The sequence below is a fragment of the Haliotis rubra genome, unplaced genomic scaffold (assembly GCF_003918875.1).
Source record: "Haliotis rubra isolate DU_JTF1 unplaced genomic scaffold, ASM391887v1 Scf530, whole genome shotgun sequence".
Taxonomy (NCBI): domain Eukaryota; kingdom Metazoa; phylum Mollusca; class Gastropoda; order Lepetellida; family Haliotidae; genus Haliotis; species Haliotis rubra.
This window is the reverse complement of record NW_025767225.1, coordinates 571515-594011: the sequence shown is the minus strand read 5'-3', so window position 1 is coordinate 594011 and position 22497 is coordinate 571515. Positions and strand designations below refer to the sequence as shown.

The 22497-nt window shown below is 38.8% G+C and overlaps 2 protein-coding genes and 4 non-coding genes across 8 annotated transcripts; 5 read left to right on the top strand and 1 right to left on the bottom strand.

The window, feature by feature from the left end:
• Positions 1-6661: 6661 nt before the first annotated feature.
• On the bottom strand, positions 6662-10370 carry LOC124253065 (mediator of RNA polymerase II transcription subunit 22-like). Of its 2 annotated transcripts, none has more exons than XM_046686791.1 (4): positions 10250-10370; positions 9765-9947; positions 8795-8875; positions 6662-7258 (listed from the first exon to the last, which is right to left on the bottom strand). In XM_046686791.1, the coding sequence occupies exons 2-4, from the start codon at positions 9888-9890 to the stop codon at positions 7040-7042; spliced, it is 426 nt and encodes a 141-aa protein (XP_046542747.1). In that variant the 5' UTR covers positions 9891-9947; positions 10250-10370; the 3' UTR covers positions 6662-7039. The 2 variants fall into 2 exon arrangements, with proteins under 2 accessions (XP_046542747.1, XP_046542748.1); XM_046686792.1 differs by having other exon boundaries at positions 10273-10356.
• LOC124253064 (60S ribosomal protein L7a-like) lies at positions 10370-20152 on the top strand. 2 transcript variants are annotated; one of them, XM_046686790.1, is made up of 7 exons: positions 10370-10424; positions 11055-11172; positions 12330-12479; positions 12968-13188; positions 15077-15207; positions 15738-15807; positions 19989-20152. In XM_046686790.1, exons 1-7 carry the CDS (start codon positions 10422-10424, stop codon positions 20091-20093), a joined length of 798 nt encoding a protein of 265 aa, XP_046542746.1. In that variant the 5' UTR covers positions 10370-10421; the 3' UTR covers positions 20094-20152. The 2 variants fall into 2 exon arrangements, with proteins under 2 accessions (XP_046542746.1, XP_046542745.1); XM_046686789.1 differs by lacking the exon at positions 10370-10424 and adding an exon at positions 10455-10600.
• Positions 12822-12899, top strand: LOC124253077. Its single transcript, XR_006892088.1, has one exon. It is a non-coding gene; the product is annotated as a small nucleolar RNA SNORD24 (small nucleolar RNA).
• Positions 13316-13388, top strand: LOC124253075. The gene has a single exon (XR_006892087.1). It is a non-coding gene; the product is annotated as a small nucleolar RNA SNORD36 (small nucleolar RNA).
• LOC124253078 lies at positions 15587-15660 on the top strand. The gene has a single exon (XR_006892089.1). It is a non-coding gene; the product is annotated as a small nucleolar RNA SNORD24 (small nucleolar RNA).
• LOC124253074 lies at positions 17020-17090 on the top strand. The gene has a single exon (XR_006892086.1). It is a non-coding gene; the product is annotated as a small nucleolar RNA SNORD36 (small nucleolar RNA).
• Positions 20153-22497: the final 2345 nt, after the last annotated feature.

Sequence of the window (22497 nt, the reverse complement as noted above, 5' to 3'; positions counted from 1 at the left end):
CAACAAACAATTCTGACTGGATTGAACAACTTTCAACAAACAATTCAGACTGGATTGAACAACTTTCAACAAACAATTCAGACTGGATTGAACAACTTTCAACAAACAATTCGGACTGGATTGAACAACTTTCAACAAACAATTCAGACTGGATTGAACAACTTTCAACAAACAATTCCAACAAGGTTGAAGAATTCACAACACACACAAGTAGCGTTCAGTAATAGTTCTATTTTTGTTTGCAATTAAGATGTCTTTTTCATCAAATATGAAATAATATTCTCATTTAGGGCCATGCTTTTTCCCAGCAGCCCTGAAATAGTGAAATTATTTTCTTCCATTGGTTTTATAAAAGTGTGTCTCCTGTCATCTGTACAGACCTTCATGCATCCTTTCATGATATATTCCTCATCAGGGCCACTGTATCTGTTTCACCTGCCCTTAACCAGCATTAAAGCATTATTTGTTTAAAATAACCCAATCTTACACAAAGATGTATTTATTTTCTTGTTGTTTCTAAACACTGGCAATTAAGAGTATAGTACTAACCAAAACGTGTTTGTTTCTACAAACTGGAGCCCAGAACAATGCTTCATAACATGAGGTGAGGGAATATAGACTTGTCAGATAATTCTAGACTTAAATTTAATTCACTTTTTCATATATTCTCTACTTCTGGGAGACGCACTAGACCAGAGCCCAAATTCTTTGAATTTCTTCATTTTCACCTCAGTACTTTAACATGACTTTACCCCCAGATAATTTCTCCTAAACAGTGTGTGTAAATGTTGTGCCATGTAAGCCTTACAGAATTTATTGATTTCTTGTTTACTTGATGTGTTTTGTGTTTTTCATCGCCAGTATTGTATTTTCGTAACTGATATTTTATATCTGAGTACCTGTGATAGATGAGACCAGACACACGGTAGTAGCGTCTGGCCCAAGAAAGGGTTGACAATTTTTTAATTTACAAGCAAGGTTATTAAGTGAGTTCCTGTGATAGATGAAACCAGACACACGGTAGTGTCTGGCCCAAGAAAGGGTTGACAATTTTTGAATTTACAAGCAAGGTTATTAAGTGAGTTCCTGGAGCTGTTGTTATGCATATTGATACTGTTGGTAAGATTGATATTTAATCTGTGGTTATTGTGGACAGAGATATTTTTTTAAATTAGACATAGACAATCATTCACACTCCCATATACTCACTTTCTGTACTTAAACAGAAACAGGTTAATTGGCAAAAACTATTCAACAGAACGACAGCATGAAAAGTGAGGTACGAGGTAGACGGCGAGAGTTACCTGCTCTTGGCTGTAGGGGGTCTGGTGGGGCCCTGTAGGGGTGATCTCACAAGACAAAACAAGTTTTTTTGTTTTGTAAATATTTCATTGAAAAATATAGTTACAACTGTCGTAGGATTTAAAATGGACATGTAAATGCTTATATGTACCCTAAGGAGGACTTCTTCTGAAAAAGAATATGAATGTATTAAATTAGGATCTTGGAGCTCCAGAAGTAGACGGATCTACATTAACAAAGTCATTACTTCAACTTGGTACTTCGTTTTTCATTGCTCTATGTAATGTGTGTTTAATTTCCATACATCACCATTATTGTATAACTCACTTGTGTAACCAAAGTGTCTTGGGGAATTGCTGGGTTTCACAGCTAGTTCCTGTGTTTGTGAGTGTGGTAGAAGCGTTCTGTGATACGTATTGCCGGCCACATCGAGAATATTCAGCACTGATTCCAGGGACATACTGACCAATCAGAATCAACCAATGCTTGAGAGTGTCTGATAAAACTGGTCAGATTCATCTTGAGAGGGACATGCTCCAAGACAACACAGAGAGATGTTTGAGCTCTGTTTGTCTTCATGAAATATTAAAGTATAGTCAAATGCTGTTGTGTTGAACTTTCAGTTGTATCGAAGTAAGAGATTGGTCCATTCATACTCCTTTAGTCACCATAATGCGGAGGTGTCAAACAACGGATAACTTGAAGTATTTACGCAGGTTCGTTAAACTTTGTTTCACTGTATCAGTGGCAGGATTAAATAAGTCATATGGTATTAGGCTTAAAAAATGTTTCAAGAAAGTTACCATGCAATCTGACACACTAGGGGCGGCTCCAGGGTTTTGGGGAAAGGAGGCACACATAAATCATGCAGTCAAAAGGTTAGGGGGAAATGCCCCTCAGGGAATTTTTTTTTTTTTTTTTTTTTGGGGGGTGTGTGTGTGCTTACTCCCCCTTTCTGGATCCGCCTCTGCACACTGTGGAAGGTGTTGATTGGCCTAAATGTTATTTGGCTTAAATGACTTGCTGCTATTTAACTTTACTTGAATCCAAAATACTCTGTTTTAACAAAGTCATTGTAGTGTTGCAGATTGAAGGTTGAACTACTTTAGACATTTTTAGTCATCATTTTTTAAACACACATCACAAATAATTACACTGGGACTGATCACTGATCTGTAATCAGTGCTAATTTTTATAGAAACTATTTTCCAAATCTAAATGGATTCATCAATATGTCCTAATTATATGTATAGAAAGAATGGGGTTGCTTTAATATTGTAAAGACACAAACTCTGTCTACCTGTACATTGTTACGTTTGTAACCGAGTTGTATGAGTGTGTGTAACCTACTGTTTTGTTATAGTGTGTTGTTTGACTGTTGTAATGTCTTCGTATTTTCCTTCTAGCCATGATAGCTTTAACCATTAGCCTTATAGAGTCCGTCCAGGCCTAAGTCAGTCTATCACAGGCTAGCCCAGTGGGTGCTTCAAGTAAAGTAAACTGTCCATATATATAGTAAAGGCTGCCGAAGCTAAGGAAAGGGAACTCCAGCCTGAATGTTATCGTAAGGTGGACACATCCTTGTACTTAGTCAAGTATGTATGTCTGTGTTAAGGGAACTCTAAAACAAGTAAATAAGTCCAATATTTAGTATACTGTGAATGACCTTATGTTGTGGGAGCTATAGCCCTAAAATCTCGACCCTGATATTTTTTAGTAAAGGTGGTCCCATCAGTAATACTGTAAAGCGTAAAGTTCCTAAACATATACAAAGATTAGCTCATGCATAGCAGGTTGAGTTACTGATTATACAGGGTGCATAGTGAGAGAGTTTAGTTTTACGCTGCTTTTAGCAGTATTCCAGCAATATCACGGCAGGGGACACCAGAAATGGGCTTCACACATTGTACCCATGTGGGGAATCGAACCCGGGTCTTCAGCGTGACAAGTGAACACTTTAACCACAAGGCTAGTACCGGTCTGAAGTTGTACAGTATGCTCCAGGATGCTGGCTTGTGATAGACTGATCTCGGGCAAGTGTCCCTATCATGTAACTGTGATCTCAGGTTTCGTCTAATCAGCAAACAGTAATTCTTGCTGTAACTCACCTGACTGTTTAACTTTACTGATAAATATAACCATTTGTTGAAGTTGACCTTTGTTGTTTTTTACTTGCTGATAATTCAAGGTCACACCAATCCTTTCATGGTTGAAGATGTATTTTGTTGGTTTCAAATTCTCGTCACCTAGTTTGCTGTGTTCGGGTGAGTGAATATGGTTTTACGACGCTTCTAGCAATATTCCAGCAATATTACGGCGGGGGACACCAGAAATGGGCTTCACACATTGTACCCACGTGGGGAATCGAACCTGGGTCTTCGGCGTGATGGGCGAACGCTTTAACCATTAGGCTACCCCACCGCCCCTGCTGTTCGAAGTGAGTTGTATGTAATGCAGTTATGATGGAGCGAATATTGTCATGCAGGTGTTCGATGTTTACCACTTTTTGCGAAACCAGAGTTGGGGTATTGTGTTGACAAACCCAGACACATAATCAGAGTGAGTGAGTTGGGTTTTACGCCGCATTTAGCAATATTCCAGCAACATCACGTGGGGGACACCAGAAATGGGCTTCACACATTGTACCCATGTGGGGAATCAAACCTGGGTCTTCGGCGTGATGAGCAAATGCTTTAACCACTAGGCTACCCTACTTCCCCTGCTGTGTACTACCCATCAAAAGTTTAGACTCACTATATCTTATGTATATATATACATGTATATGGTTACATCGAAGATGAGTGAGTGAGTGGGTTTTACGCTGCTTTTAGCAATATTCCAGCAACATCACGGCGGGGGACACCAGAATGGGTTTCACACATACATAATCAGAGAAAACTGAAATTTGAAAATATGATCCAACGTTTCCAGGATATATAAGGATGCATCTCTTATGTGTGCTAGAAACCTTGGATCATATAATTGTTAGATATACATCATAATTTGAAATATGCAACTATTTCTACAACATGCTCACTGGTTGGGTTTTACACTACTTTTGGCAATATTCCAGCCATATCATGGCAGAGGACACCAGAAATGGGTTTGACACAACGTATTCATGCGGGGAAGCGAACACGGATTTTGGCATGATGGGCATACACTTCAACCTTTGGCCTATCCTATTACCTTTATCTGAGTGAGATGACAATGTCTTGGGCAACCTGAACACATAAGCTTCATGTCAAGATGAGCTGAGAGCTTACTTCGGCCATCCTCGATAATCTCCAGGGTATACGTTACGATCACTCTCCACTATACCCTGGATGCATCCACGGCTTGACCCGATAATTATATTACCTCCCTTTGCTGGCTCCGCATTCTAACAGTAGCCAATCAGCTAAGCCGCCGTTACATCCGAGCTTGCCAGTGTCAACAAAGATAGCGATCGCAGCCGCGAAAGTTTGTTCGCAGTGCGACTCAGATTTGGGGGGGAAGCATACAGACAAATTGACATGTCTGAAATCTTTAAAAAATATATGCAAGAACTCCTTCTACCTCTTTCAGAGTACCTCTGCAACAATATATTATTATTACCAAGTTTAATCGGTTAGATGATTTAAAAAGCGAAAGTTAGTTATGATTTGTACGCTCAACTTCCTAGTGTAGACACCTGATTGGATAAAAAGCCAGCAAAGGGAGGTAATAAAATCATCGGGCCTAGATGCATCAAGGGTATATAGTGGAGATGCATACCCTGTATACCCTGGAGATTATCACAATCTATGCAATTGGCATATGACATGTATAACACCAGTCAGTAAATCTCCAGGGTATAGTGGAGAGTGATCATAACGTATACCCTGGAGATTATCGAGGATGACTTCAGCAAGTTTAGATACATCTGAAAAATCAGTTGTCCAGTTTTGAAATTGGACACTACATTGTCTAGAGAAGCCTACATTACAATAACCATATGAACTGGTCAGCTGGGCGAACATTTGAGTGGCGGATTAACTGCTGAATCATTGATGGTGATGCAGGTTAGATATGAAGATTAAATATGTAATGTACTGAAACATAAATTCCCTGACAAGTTGGTATTTTAATTAATTAATATTTTGGGACCTCTAACCAGCATCCCTTCCCACTTAATTAAACCTTTAACTGGCCATTCCATCAACAAGAAAATACCTACCCTACATGATGATTGCTTGTTGTTTAACACTGCACACACCAATACACCACCAATATGAAAGTGGTGGTGTGCAAAAAATGAGTCTGGACCAGACAATCCATTGATTGACATCATGGGCATCATTCTAAGAGTGAGTGAGTGAGTTTAATTTTATGCTGCACTCGGCAATATTCCACCTACATGGCGGCAGTCTGTAAATAATCGAGTCTGGACCTGACAATCCAGTGATCAACAGCATGAGGTTCGATCTGCGCAGTTGGGAACCGATGACATGTGTCAACCAAGCCAGTGAGTCTGACCACCCGATTCCATTAGTCGCCTCTTATGACAAGCATGGGTTACTGAAGATTCATTCTAACCCGGACGTTCACAGGTCTCTTTCTAAGAAGACTGGATGAAGAGTTAGAACAAAAACAAATATGTAGATGATTTATTCATTGATGATATTTACAATGAACATGTACACATCATAAAAAGGATGTTATCAAATGCTGTCATAATGAAATAGATGGACAATACAAGACAATACTCTGTCTTCAAATTGTCATGTAACAGTAGTGAATGCTTCAAATAAACATATTTGATTCACTCATTTATCCCTCGACTTGATGCACTAATTTCTCCTTAGTTCATCCATATTAACACAATTCCGACCCTTTCAATTCAAATTGTTATGAACATTTGGCATAGTCAGCACTAATGACATATCACTATAAGGGAGGCAACTCTCTGGTTTTGGTGTTTGTTTAATGCCACACTGAGCATTTTTACAGATGGTGGTCTGTAAATTAGTCTGGACCAGACAAACCAGTGACTGACATCATAAACATTGAACTATGTAACCGGGATACGAGGACATGCATCAACCAAGTCATCAAGTGTGACCACCCGATCCCATCAGTCGCTTCTTATGGACAAGCCAGGGTTGCTGAAGAACCTGGACCTTCACGGGTATGGCTGTTACTGGCTATAGATAGAGTAGGAAAACCAAATTCTATGGATAGTCAACTTCTTTATTGCAATGAGTGCGATGTTTCAGCGTAGGTTAAAACACCGTTATCAAGCAAGTTATCATCACTTGCTTGATAATGGTGTTAGTACCTATGCCGAAACGTCGCACTCATTGCAATAAAGAAGTTGACTATCCATAGAACTTGGTTTTTCTTCATTACAACTTCTAAAATGCCTTTCAAAGAACTTATAGATAGAGTGTATGCGAAGTTTTTTCTTTTATGCAACTTTATATGACATTTAATGTCGGTTGATTAATTTGAGCTTAGGACAGGTTGAAAAGATATAATGCCTGACTTAGGCACACTATCAAGTCCATGGAAAAATACAAATTCAAAGAGTCCATCAAGACAAGTCTAACAATTCAAAGCAAGGGCATTTCACACCCTGATTACCCTGAAATAATTCTACCAAACACATTTAGCTCAAATTTAATTTAAATTTCCCATACATTAATGCCAGCTTAACTTTAAAAATTCCACACAAAATTTGACTTTCATACCATTTCGTGACCATGACCTCATATTGCTATTTATAGACGGAAGAGTAATACTCGTCTTCCAGCTCGTATAGATCCGTGGCCATCTCGTCTCGGAGGACCATGAGTTTAGCGTCGACCTCACCCTGCATGTGTTTGTACAGCTGCGTGTTCCCGGAGATTGACTCATTCACTGACGGGAAATCATTCAAAATCAAAAACTGTTTTAAATCTGATACAAGTTTCATCAGAGATTCGCCAGCTCTCACCTGAAAGGGGAAAAGATACATCACATAAACAATGGAAAAAGTGGGTCTAATACTGCTTAAACAGCATTCCAGTTATATCATGTATATTAGTTTACTTAGGGAGGAAAGCCTTAACTGATGCAGGCCTCAAACTTGCATGAAACCAACAAGGATGAGCATGTGCCAACATAATCAGACCAAACCAGGATTCAAGTGAGTGAGGATGGTTTTACACCGCTTTTAGCAATATTCCAGCAATATTACGGCGGGGACACCAGAAAAGGGCTTCACACATTGTACCCATGTGAGAAATTGAACCTGGGTCTTCAGTGTGAACGCTTTAACCACTAAGCAACCCCACTGCCCTAAACCAGGATTCAAACCCATCACCATGACGATACAAGTTGTGTTCCAATGATTGCTGTAGAACAACAATCAATTTAACAGCAATTGTTCACTACAAAAATGGTAAAATACGTAAAGCACATTTTATTTATGGCTTATATACACGATTCAATGTTTTCACACCATTAAATCTTCTGACAATCTTTTTTTTTACTTGATATCTGTCTTCATGTAAGACATAAGAAAGAAAAAGTTGTCATCATTACTAACAGTAAACTAAAGCAACAACAAACATGAGAAAGTGTGTAGGTTCTAAAACACTTTCAGTTCTATTCCAGTCATAAAATGGTGTGGAAAGTCTAATTTGATCCAGATGCCAGACATTTACCACTTTGGTGAAAACCCAAACCCAAATATGGTGAGGTGAGGAGAGGTGAAATTGGGTTTAACGTCGTGCTTGAGAATATTTCGCTCATATGACGACGTGCATGCATGTGTATGTGTATATTCGGCTGCTTGTACTAGCCCAAACTGAAGCTGGTTTTATAGTGCTAGCCCACTGAGATACCATGCCGCAGTGAAGCATGAATACCCCACTCAGACACATTATACTGACTCCGAGCCGACCAGTCCTTGTTGTACCCACTTATACCGAACGCCAGGCAGGGACCAACAAGTACCATATTTTAACGTCTTTTGGTATGACACGGTCGGGGATTGAACCTGCGACCTTCCGCTATCCGGGCGGACGCTCCAACCACTACACCACAGAGGGGGTCCCCAAATATGGTGCTGACAAACGTAGAAACATAATGAAGGATTGAGCCCACAATCAGGATGCACCCAAGGGATGAAACATTCAACACTGAATTGAGATGCCTTAGAAAGACTTAAATGATAGTTCACAATAGCACCCGCTGCCTCTTTCCCTTCCACCTAGGTGAGACCCGTGAAGATCCGGGTTAGACCTGGTCTTCAGCAACCCATGCCTGTCGTAAGAGGCGACTAATGGGATCGCATCATCAGACTCGCTGACTTGGTTGACACGTCATTGTATCCCATTTGCTTAGAACGATGCTCATGTTGTTGATCACTGGATTGTCTGGTCCAGACTCGATTACTTCCATCCGCCGCCATATAGCTGGAATATTGCTGAGTGCAGCGTCAATCAATCAAACCACCTTGGTGAGCTTAACATGGGTGACAACTTACAATGTTGGCTGCTCGGACCTGCATCTCATACTGGTCCTGTTCACTCTGGGTTGTACGGGATATCTGTGAATCCTCTTCAAGCTGATGAAAAACAAGATGACCAAATAAGAGCCTTCATGCTATATTAAACTTACGGAAGGCATGACTGCAGGAAAGGTATCTTGGCTTTTATGACTATTTCATTTACATGATTTAAATTATTATCTAACAACCTCTCAAAAACATTAAATATCATGTGTAAACAATCTTACATCTTCCAAGATATTCTTATGGATTAAACTTCTTTTTTATTTCCCTAACAATGTTTTGGGACCATAGTTTACCTGATGAAGGGATCTGTAATGGTCCCGAAATGTTGTGAGGGAAATAAAAAGGAAGTTTAATCCATAAAAAATATCTTGGACATCTATATACAACTTCTAAATGCCGCTAAAAGACATCATGAAATCTTATATCAAAATAACTCTGTACATTGTTTAAACAAATTTGTATGTCATTATATATTTGATTACATTTTCTCTATTACAAAACCTGGTATCTCTTTTTTTTGAAAACAATATATATTATTTTGTTAAATGATTTGGTATCTCAATTGGAAACTCTAGTTAAAATCAGTTAGTTAAGTTAGCCGCAAAGCAGGGTATTGAGACTTATTTTGCTCAAATTTCATATGAAGGTGCTCAGCCCCACGCTGGGTGCCAATGTAGCGGCAATAAAATTTCAGTCCCAGGATTCAAACCACGGACCTTCTGACCCGAAGTCAGAGACCTTGTCCACATGACCAAAGAAGATAACCCCATCAGCAAGCTGACATGGTAAGGATGTCATCTGTGGGATTCCTCCACGCCCTGCTACATGTATGTTTTGTGAAAACTGGTCATATTTGGCATAGGTACCAGACAAATGAAAGTTGCACTGGAAAAATAACAACAACCAGCTTAGGTTGAAATAAAACCCCTATCTTACTTACACGTGCCAACTTTATAATCTCTGTAAAGTTGTCCAACATGGAACGGATGTCATCTTTTAAACGTTTGGTGTAAGACTTCAGAAGAGCATCCTTACTCTGAGGCATTGACCGTGCATGCTGAGACATGATCCAGGTCAAGAGTTCAAGCACAAATGTTTGAAATTAGTTATCGGAGTCCTGTACCTGAAACATAAAACATATCTTCGTTAAACACATTATATGTAGTTGAGACATCAATATTTGAAAGAAGTGAATATGGTGGTGAAAAAATGCAATATTTAACATAAATGCAAGCTATTAGTTTGCCAGGTTCGAAATGAACACAAATCTAGTACAGGTCGAGACTAGAACTTGTGGATTGCCAATTTCATCATTTGGTAAAAGGCAAGCAAATCCTTTTTTCGGACTTTATATCACTATCTGGAAATATTTTGTGGGATTAATGAGCTTTTATACATGCATGTAAGTACTAATGCGCAGGTCACCTGGAATAACAAATAAAACTCGCATATTATATAGTTACGCCTTAGTCGTATACGAAAGACAAGGCATTATTCACTTCAGATTTGAAGCCGGAAACACATTGTAAATTAGCTCCCTTTAATCTCGTGGTTCACGACAAACAACGAGATCTCGGCCTTTTCTCGGCCAACCAACATGGTGGGTGATTACTTTTTCCAATAGGGAAATTCATCAGGCGACATCTCGGCTTCAGAGTCGCTGAATTTTCAATTTGATGTGTTATATTCATTAAACATTGAATGTCCTTCATAACTGTGGCGAAATTTTTGCACGCCTATCGATGGTGTGACTAAATAGTCGCAATGAGAAAAGGGGTAAACATGCCTCGTAATTTTGATTTGCACACACGTTTGTATATTGGCGTTCATCTTTTCTGAAGTTGCGTCTTTTCCTAATAAAGGGGAGCACAAATGTCGTTTCACTGTTGAAATCAAAATCAATAAAATTATCAAATTTAAAGGATGCTTCTTGGTATATTTGTTTCGCAGTCAAATGTTATGGACGTGTCCAGAGACCAGCAGCCATTTATCTGGCAATGTGTTTTCTCCTGTTTAGTTTTATCTAGATTATATCCTTAATGCTGCCATGATGAAGACTATACCATTATTCGCAGTTTCCACAGAGAGGGTGAAACCTCGAAGATGGCAAACACCTTCCTTGGATGTCTGAGCAGTCTTCAATATAAACGTCTAATCTCAATAGCAATTGGTAGAGATTTACCTGTTTAACAGATTCTCGTATAATTAACAATTTTCTTTTTATATCCAGCCGAAACCTAAGAAGGGCAAGAAGAAGATAGCGGCAGCACCTTTGCTGTCAAAAAAGGTTGAGCCAAAAACAGTGGTCAACCCACTTTTTGAAAAGAGGCCAAAGAACTTTGGAATCGGTAAGTATTGGTGCTGCTGAGACAAGTTGTTAACCATTGTATATTTAAATTTACCAAGAAAGTCTACTAGCCTCAGTAATAAAACCCCTCAAATTATCCCATTAAGACTCCACTTATTATGACAATTTCTATCATGTTCGAGTATATAGTTAGATCATCTTTCTAGTAAAAGTCTTGTCCTTTTTCGTCATGGTTTGTCATAGGTACCACTGTCATGACGGTTGGATATAACCATTTATTTACTACAAGGGCTCATATTGATTATCATGGAAATATGATGGATATCTTGGTTGCAGTGATGAAGCTTTTTATCCATTATTCGCAGTTTCCACAGAGAGGGTGAAACCTCAAAGATGGTAAATTCCTTCCTTGGATGTCTGAGCAACCATGTTTTCTTAAATTATCAGATCATGTGGATGGGAATTGCTGGGGGATTTCTACAAGTAACAGTGATTTATCCATTGTAAAAAGTCCTTGTAATCCTAATAATGTTCATGGACATTTTGCAACATTAAGACAGCCTAATACTTGTCAGTTTGTAGGCTGAATTTTGTAAGTTTGTATCTGTTAATTTGTTGGTTGTCATACAAGCATGATTACCAATGCAATAACCCGGGTGTAACTTTTTTTTTCCCCAACGTAAGATCGTTGATACTGTTAAATAGTTACTTCGGGAAGATTCATACGCTTTGGCTTGTTTAGTTCCTTGGAATATATCCCATGTGTAAATAGTGTTACTACTCGTAATAATTTCAGCATGTAAAGTCAGTTTACCACACGAATATTTATATAAGATACTTTACGAAATATATTGTACAAATTGAATTACTTATTCTGGATTAATTTAACAAGTATATAATATTTCTTAAGGTATTGAAGTTCTTCATTACTGCAATTTGTTATTAAGTTACAAAACCTCTAAAAATTAAGCAACATATAACATGTTCGGATTGTACAATGTACATCAGTCTGTGAAGTGATTGCAATGATGAAGACCTTTCCACTATTCGCAGTTTCCACAGAGAGGGTGACACCTCAAAGATGGTAAATTCCTTCCTTGGATGTCTGAGCAATTCACATATTTTTTGTGGCATGGCAAATTAGGTTTTTGAGGTTTGTTTCTTTTTTAAATTGTTCCTTGTATTTGTGATCTATAGGTCAGGATATCCAGCCCAAACGTGACCTTAGCCGATTTGTGAGATGGCCCAAATATATTAGACTCCAGCGTCAGTTTACTGTTCTGAAGCAACGCCTGAAGGTTCCTCCACCACTCAACCAGTTCACACAGGCTCTCGACAGACAGACTGGTAAGAAAGTCAAGTATTGTACTGTTGTGGGTTTTTTTATCTGTTATCTGCCAACATCCTTAGTAGATTTTACATGTTATTCAATGCGGATGGTCCGATCCTGTCCGAAGGTGGGGCTGTGCGGTAGCCTGGTGGTTAAAGCGCCACTCGTCATTCAGGAGACCCAGGTTTGATTCCCCATATGGGTACAGTGTGTGAAGCCCATTTCTGGTGTACCCTGCTGTGATATTGCTGAAATATTGCTAAAAGCGGCATAAAATAATTACTAAACTCGCTGGCTCACTACCCCAAGGTTTCAAGGGAACAGTGTGAAACTGACTTTGTTTCTCTTTAAGTATTTCCAAGCAGTGATGATAAACAATATTTGCTATCTGTAAAAATGTTGATGACATTTAATCTACCACCTAGATCTCTGAGCTTGGAACTAAGAACCTGTTCTTTAAGTTTCCGAGTATTTTGGCAGACATTGAATGTGAAACTAATTTCAGCTACACAGTTGTTCAGACTGTTGGACAAATACAAGCCTGAGACCAAGCAGCAGAAGAAGGCTCGTCTCGGTGCCCGTGCTGCTGAACGTGCTTCAGGGAAGGAAGATGCACCCACAAAGCGCCCCCCTGTGGTCCGATCTGGTGTCAACACAGTTACAACTCTTATCGAGTCCAAGAAAGCCCAGCTGGTTGTCATTGCACATGATGTAGACCCAATTGAGGTGAGAACTGCAAAGATTCAGCCAGTTGAGAAAACAATGAATCATTCTCACATTTAGGGAATATAAATGGGCAAATTGGAATATTGATATATCTACAATTTTTTTATACTAATAATCTGCACTTGTCTTGCAATGATGGTTATATCATCTACAGAATGCTTATGTTGATCACAAACTCGAGCTTTTTAAATCTGAGCAAGAACCTGCAGATTTGTAAACAGTGTACACTTGCTTCTTTATGGTGCATGGATATTTGCCCAGATTAATCATTGGTTCGCTATGTTTGTCAAAGTCATCAAAGTGGCTTATGTTCAAACCAATGTAGGCTGACTACCGGTATATAGCCGACATGTCATGATGGAGAAATATTAGAAAGTGGCATTGTGTTACCCCTCTAACTTAGTATTACAAAGATTTGCACAATCTTGAAAAGTCTTTGAAGTTAGATTTTGGTTATTTTTGAAGCAGTTCTTACCAATTGCCATGGGAATTTATTATCCCCTGCGAAGATGTAGGGGGTGGGTAGGAATGGGTGATGCCTGTTCACCTGTCATGTCCCGTTTTTTGAACATAACTTGGAAACTATTTCATATGAAACTGTTCTCTCAGCAAACCTTTGTTTGGTAAGATGGAAATCGGCCTGGTTGCCCAAACACCTATAAACTTTTAATAATCAATCAGTGTGAAACTGGCTATTAAACACAGGAAGAACTGGTGCCTTTCATTGTTTTGGTATTTCTGAAAAACATTCCTTGTTTAAGAAGAACTCTTGAATGGTTGCAGTGATGAAGCTTTTTATCCATTATTCGCAGTTTCCACAGAGGGGGTGAAACCTCAAAGATGGTCAATTCCTTCCTTGGATGTCTGAGCAACCACTATTATAAAAACTACTTGGACACGATAGTTTTGTTAAACATGTTTAATAAGGATTCCATTGCTTGACATTACTTCTATAATATTCATGGAAATTGTGAACGATTTCTAACATTGTCAACAGGATGTCACTGTTTATGAATTCCCTATACATATGAAAGTCGGTGATTGTCTGCTACTTGTACTTGTGATTCCCAAGCTAACAAAACCCAGCCAATGTATATATTATACAGGTTTTACTCCAACTCTTTATGTTCATAAAGTATTCACAAGTGCAAGTTTTTGAGGCAGAACATAGTCTGTGTCCAAAGAAGAAACTGAGCATGTTATGTAATCTTTATTGATCAATATTTACGAGTGATCTGAGAAGTGGATCTCTACAAGACCCATTGCTCGTAAGAGGCCAATAATCAGGGATGAGAATTTTCCACGGAATTCCGGGAATTTCATAAGGCCAGGGTCATTTTTGTGAATTGTCTAAGTCCATTGACAATTGAATGAATTTGCTTCAGCAGATTTAAAGTATTTTAAGGGTTGCTGTGTTCATGATATTGTCATTTCTGAGCCAGTTTTAAAGGTCTAAAATGCCTAAATATCAGGAGCTTTGGCTAGTTTTCAGAGTTTTTCTCAAAACTTCATTCTCATCCCTGAATAATGGGGTCAGGTGCTGGGACTTGGTTGATGTATGTCATCATACTCTAATGGCATCAAAGCTTGTCAATCACTGGATGGTCAGGTCCAGCCTCGGGTATTTGCAGACTGTGTAGATTGAGAGGATATTGCTTCTCAGGTCTTAATAAGGCAAGACCCTTATGTCAGGAAACAAGGTTAATGGATGTTTTAGTTCCATGAAGTTGATGGAGCTTGTTTTCTTGCCATGATGTTACTAGAATTTCTTCACCAGAATCTTCTGTTGAAACCATGACCTACTGAGCAAGATGACATGCCCTTATTTTTGTCTGAATATTGTAACTATTTGTACTGTTTTGTTGAACTGGTTGATCTTGTTTTGCAGTTGGTGTTGTTCATGCCAGCACTATGCAGGAAGATGGGTGTCCCCTACTGTATCGTGAAGGGCAAGGCTCGTCTTGGTCGTGTCGTACACAGGAAGACAGCTACATGTCTAGCTATCACCACTGTCAACTCGTAAGTCATTCACTGAAGTAATGGTCAAAAGTGGCTTCTTGCACTAGGGAATGAATATCTGGAACATCTGGTCGATGTTTGACTGGGCATCAGCAGCAAATGGCCATAAAACTGCTAGTTGCAATTAATAATTTCAAATTCATTCGATATGACTTTGTGGAATTGACTTGTATTCCACTGAAAATACAACCAGTACAGAAGGTGCTGTAAGACTTATCTTTATTATTGCATCAAATGCAATTTTGAAATATTTTTAAATACAGGAACTACACACTTAAACAAATCCTAATTTGAACCAAGTACTGGTACGTTTTGTTCCCCCCAAATTTTAAATGTTAAGGCAGCCAGGAGGATGAATAGAAAGTTGAATTGTATGTCCAAGCTGTGATGATAACATTTGCTGTCTGTAAAGATGGTGAAGACATTTTATCTACCACCTAGATCTCTGAGCTTGGAATTCTTCTTGTGTTTTCCATTATAGATTGCTTGTAGGTGAACTTCATTTATTCCACAATGTGTTTTGTTTACAGAGAGGACAAGAGTCAACTTGGCAAACTTGTAGAATCAGTGAAGACGAACTTCAATGAAAGGAGCGAGGAGGTAAGGCCATTAATGCTGTTAACCCAACATGTATCAGCTTATAGTGTCCATCTCAAAATGCCTTGAATAGTGGTATATATTGGTTTAAGTTGCTTGATTTGGACAGTGTTGAAAATAATTATTGAAGTCAAATAGTTTGTCATACACCTGATGTACATTTGGTCTCGCCTCCCAGGCAGCTTGGGTTAACCGATGAGAAAATGTCCATTATGTTGCATTATCCAGTGATGATTTATTGGGGGCTGGAATAATTGGTCATGGGATCAATTGGGTGCTTGACAATGATGATATACAGTTTGAATGAGTACACCGTTGATTATAATCAAATTTTCCGTTCCAATTGGCTGTCTGAGTCGGTGCCCTTTAAATGTATCTGATGTATTTTAGTTCCTATGGTAACCCATGACCAAAGCCCAGTAGATATCTGTACTGGAGACAGTTCTGGTTCACGAGAGCTGACTGAATACATATATATAGAATGTAAGCCAAGTGCATTTGCACAACTCATCAGGGTGTAATCCCTACAGATGTGCAATGTGGGAAGCCATTCTGCTTAGAGACAGTTCTCACTTGTGATACCAGTAACTGCTAAATCTAGTATCCTGCTCCTGTCACTGACCTGATGAGATGCAATATTCAAATTTAGGTATGAAAGTCGGGATGCATGTTGTTGCCCTGTTAAGTTGCTGGTCTAGTGGTCAGTTGATTCATTTTCTGCAGGAGCAAACCTCAATTTGTCTTAATTTGTATGCAGAGATAAAACTGAATGCTAAATCTTGGAGCTCAACAGGCATGTCAGATAATACTCCTTAGGGATCGGAGAATGCAAGGTTTGGGTTAGAATTGGTATTCAGCAACCCATGCTTGTCTTAAGAGGCGACTAACGGGATCGAGTGGTCAGGCTTGCTGACTCAAGTCATCATATGCCAATTGTGTAGGTTGATGATCATGCGTTTGATCCCTAGATTGTCTGATCTGATTATTTACAAACCGCTGGCACATAGCTGGAATATTGCAGAGTACGGCATCAAACAACACAATCAACCTTTGTTGAAGTATGGGAGTTAGGATCAACTTAATGCTAAGACCTTAGTTGAACTGGGTCAAGGGTAATATGTGTAGTAAGTTGTGTTGAATAGATGTTCTAATGTGCTCTATCACTATTTGTACTGAGAAATGCACTGTTGGTTGTCAGGAACTTTCAAGAACATTCTGCAATGATGATATATTCTGCCTGACAGTTCATGAAGAACATATATTTGAGCTTTTTAACCCTGAGCAGATGTTCTAAGTGATCTCCAACATTTACACAGCTCTGCTGTCAATTTAGCACTTGGACTCCTGCTGCCTCTGCTATGTGTAGTGATTTTGCTTATGCAGTTACTTCCCTTGCAGTGTTCACCATTCTCTAGTTAGTAGTATAGCTCAGCACAAAGTTATGACTGCCCACCCTCCCAATATTTGCTATCATGAGTGAGATATGCATGTGAGTCACAATTCTACCAGTTTCATAGAAAGGGTACCCAAGGGAATCCAACTATCAGTATCAAGGATAAAATTAATGAATTCTATTGGTTTTTAGAGACATAACATTAATTTCAACCTTAACAAAATATTTATTTTAGTAAATAGTGGTTCATGGTGTAAGTTTGAAGTGGAACAAATGAAATTGTTTTAGTGCTCAAAATTCTATTTAAAAATGGTTTTATATCAACCAATATTTGTTGTGAAGCTAGTCAGCATGTGGTGGCAGTGGGGAAGACTTGTAGTGTTAAGACTTTCCAATATGCCCAAAGGCTCCAGTTTTAGTTAGTGAAAAAAAGAAGTCTGATATGAAAACCGAAGTATCTGATATGTTTATGATGTACACGAAGCTGTGATGTCACCTTTCATCATATATGATCAACATGATTCACTCCTTGGCTGTGTCTGAGCTTTTGTACATGCAAAAACTAGTTACAAGGGGGCCAGTTTTGTTAGATAAGTTCATCTGATTACTGATAATCATTAAGCCTGTTCTGTCTGAAGAATTATGGGCTTGTTCTATCAGAATTGATGTCCCTTTACAACCAAACAGAGTTTTTGTGCATAACTTATGTCATCACGTTTTGTCAGCCTGTTAACAGCAGGATTAAATAACATGTGGACATTCCAGCATAAGTTCAGCTTCTCTATAGTCTGTTTGCAGTGAAAGCGCACCGATGAATTTCACTTTAAGCAAGAAAGTAAATCAAATAAAGTAAAAAATTAAGATTGCGAATCCTCATAATTTTACCTTGCCAACTGAACATTTAAATATCAGAATTTTATTAAACTTAGGATAAAAGTTGTTTAACAAACGATCTTAGTTTCAAATCGGTATTATTGGTTTGTATTACAAGGGTGTATGCACATTAAATGAAACACCGAGAACAAGTAGGGTTGGTCTAAGTTAATGCTCATCACGTACCACACGTGCATTTGTTTCACTGTTCCAACTACTGCACTTACCCCATTGTAATACAAACCAATAATAGCGATTTGAATCTATGATCGTTTGTTAAACAACTTTTATCCTAAGTTGAATAAAATTCTGATATGAGGATTTGCAATCTTAATTTCACTCTATTTGATTTACTTTCTTGTTTAAAGTGAAATTCATCGGTACGTTTTCACTGCAAACAGACTATAGAGATAGAAGGCAAAATGTGGGCTGTTTTCTCAAGGGAGAAGATACAAAACAAATTGTTGGGGTTGAAAGTGCTGGCTATGATGATTACAATGAGGATGACTATTACTGATTTTAATCAAATTTTCCGTTCCAATTGGCTGTCTGAGTCTGCACTTACTGATCAATTTCTTTGCAGTGGGAAACTAGTTTTAGTAAATTGACAATCCAAAAACCCATTTTGCTGGGTGTAAACACATGGCTGACCGTACCCTATTACCCTGTGTTTTGAAATCAATGGTTCTGATTAAAGTAACCACAGAATGTTAGCCAGGAGATGCATCCATAAACAGTGTTGTATTATGTACTTGTTTTCTTACCTCTTGTAACAGTTCCTCGGAGTATGTCTTTTAAGACATTGGAAGAATTTATTTTTTTTGATAGACTTCCCAGTTGTTGGTGTTTGTAGTTTCCGAGTTTCTGGGCAGTCAGAACTTTCAACAATACAGTGTATGCAGACAGATATGGACCTGCCTTAGTCCACACACGGCAGTGATGTCACTCTTCATTGTATATGATCGTAATGATTCACTCCTTGGCTGTGTCTGAGCTTGTGTGGACTAACACAAAAAAATATATTAAAAAAATGAAAATTTAAGAAGTACAGACTTTACTATTGTGTTAGCCAGAGGTAAACCATGATATCTTAGTCCAAACCCCTATGGGGTTTTCCCTGTCTAGAATAAGTCCCCACTGTTTGCTAGCTATGAATACAGATTTGGTATGGCCAGGTGACTGTTTAATCATTTAAATGCATCTGTGACATATTACAGTATTGGTTTATGCTTATAAGAGGTGACCAATGGAATGGGTGTTAAGATTTACTGACTGGTGTTATACATGTCATATGCCAATTGCATAGATTGTTAATGTTGATGCATCCTCGATAATCTCCAGGGTATACATCTACATCTCCACTATACCCTTGATGCATCTAGGCCTGATGATTTTATTACCTACCTTGGTTGGCTTTTTATCCAATCAGGTGTCTACACTGGGAAGTTGAGCGTACAAATCATAACTCACTTTCGCTTCTTAAATTATCTAACCGATTACACTTGGTAATACAATTGTTGCAGAAGTACTCTTGAGAGAGGTAGGAATTCTTGCATATATATTTTAACGTTTCGGACCTGTCAATTTGTCTGTATGTTTCCCCCCAGACCTGAGTCGCACTGCGAACATACTTTCGCAGCTGCGACCGCCATCTTTGTTGACAATGACAAGGTGGGTTGAAACGGCGGCTTGTCTGATTGGCTACTGTGTGAATGCAGAGCCAGCAAAGGGAGGTAATAAAATTATCAGGCCGAGCTGTAGATGCATCCAGGGTATAGTGGAGATTTATAGGGACATATACCCTGGAGATTATAGATCGATGTACAGACCTCTGTTGTACAGCTGTAATTTTGCTTTGAGAGTTCTGTTTTCTGTTAAGTATGCATGAAATCTTCAAACTATGTCTTATTTCTTCCAGATCCGCCGACACTGGGGTGGTGGTATCATGGGAGCCAAGTCACAAGCAAAGAGGGCCAAGTTTGAGAAGGCACGCGCAAAGGAACTGGCACAGAAAATGATGTAATGCGCAAAAAATGTACATCAGAAAATAAATTAAGGGAAAAAACATGTTTTCAATTAGTTCAGAACAGTTGCGATGTTGGTGTAGAGTGTATGTATGCCCATATTGCATTCGATAAGAAGATACTACTTGAGGATTGCTGTTTAGCAGGATGAAGATTCTCAATTATTCATTTCATAGATGAAGACCCGTGAAGGTCTGGATTACAATATTGATCTTCAATAACCCACGGATGGTCAGGCTCGCTGACTTTGTTGACATGTCATCGGTTCCGAATTGCGCAGATTGATGCTCATGCTGTTGATCACTGGATTGTCTGGTCCAGACGCGATAATTTACAGACTGTCGCCATATAGCTGGAATATTGCTAAACTCACTCTCATAGAAGATGAACAAAATGTCAGTCACAGTGAAATGTATTTAGGAATATTTCCCATTTGAAGTCTTCAGGGGCTTCAAGGACTGACATGATATAATTGTTTAAAAACTATTCAGAAGTGATCTACCATGAATTTGGGCAATTCTTGCTGGTTAAACATGCAGTAAGTCCAACCCACCTCAACTGTTAAGGGCTGCATCATACATTGTTGATTTCTGTTCAACTTCTATTGCTCCCCTCTAATGGTAAATTTACTTTTTGCGTGGTAAGTCAAGTTTCACATGATTTTACACCATCAGCGACACCCACCAAAGAAAACCTGCAGGCAGCAAACAAGCTATTGGAAGGCCACACACACGTTACAGATAATAACAAAATATATTGAACATTAGAAACGCACCTAACTAAAATGCACCGACGATGCTCAGATGTCATGGGTACATTTCAGTCTGACTGGGATATTTCGTATTATATGGGTGGTGCGTTTCTAATGTTGTTCAGTATACATGTACCAACACAGACAACATAACTTTTGAATCGTAATTATAACTGGACACATTTTCAGTTGAAGCAAACAGAAAATAAGGCAAACAATTGGGATGCTTCCGTGGTTTATTATTAACAGGTTGACATCTTTTTTATGCTGGGGCAGTGGCGTAGCCTGGTGGTTAAAGCCTTCATTGTTCACACGGAAGACTGGTTCAATTCCCCACGGGTACACAGGCCCTCGTGTCTTTGCGAGGATTAAAGATGTTAAGAAAACAAAAAACATTCCCGACTCGAAATGCTTCACAGTACAATAGATTGTGCCAAGGCCGGACACTTCGGTGTACCTCCCCCTCCTGCTTTGCCGATCGCTACACTACCATCGCATCTTCGCAAAGACACAGGGCATGTGCATGGGTAAACTGTGAAGCCCATTTCTGGTGTACCCCACCATGATATTGCAGGGATATTGCTAAAAGCGGCGTAAAACTCCCTCTATCCCAAATCCATATCCATTTTTTAGTACAAAATGCTTGAATGTTTGCGACTTCCAAGTCACACTCAAAGCACCTTAAAAACTATTTACCTTGTTTCTTCTTTGAGATGCATTTTGGAAGTAGTATAGATGAAGGAAAACCAAGTTCTATGGATAGTCAACTTCTTTACTGCAATGAGTGCAACGTTTCAGTGTAGGTACTAACACCGTTACAAGCAAGTGATATTTACGTTGTTATTGGAGATTTTTCCTTTAGTACCAAGTGATGATGAGATTGGAGATTTGACCTGCGCTTTCCGACATAATGCCTATTTCACACACAGAGTACTAAGTGTACTTTCTTTTGTACATCAGTTTATCTGACGTAGGTGATAAATTACATCATTATACCCCGCCGCGCGTAGCGGGGGATATAGTATTAGGCTCCGTCCGTCCGTACGTACGAATTAGAATATCTTAAGAACCGTTGACTGGATTCTTGTCATATTTGGTACCTAGGTTCATCACAGTAAAAGAAAGGTCCCAGTCAGGTTTGGTGACCTTGACCTTCATTTTAAGGTCACAAGGAGACTTTAATGTTTTACCCTTGTCAGCGAGATATCTCAAGAACCGTTCACTGGATTTTCTTCATATTCCAAAACAAGCTTTATCTAGGGACGGCGCAGGACCCAGTCGATTTTGGTGACCTTCACTTAATTTTCAAGGTGATGGCGACACTTTAAAGATTTCAGTAGGTTAACCTGCATGTTAAGCTTGTCAGCGAGATATCTCAAGAACCATTCACTGGACTTTCTTCATATTTGACACCAAGCTTCATCGAGGGAATGTGCAAGGTCCAGTCGATTTTGGTGACCTTCACATAATTTTCTAGGTCACAGCGACACTTTGAAGATTTCAGCATGTTAAACTGCATGTTAAGATTGTCAGCGAAATATCTCATGAACAGTTCACTGGATTTTCTTCATAGTCTTTCAAGACTTCCCTTGAATGTTTTTCTATAAGCAATTTTTTTATTACTATTTTTGCATATTTCATACACTAAGACA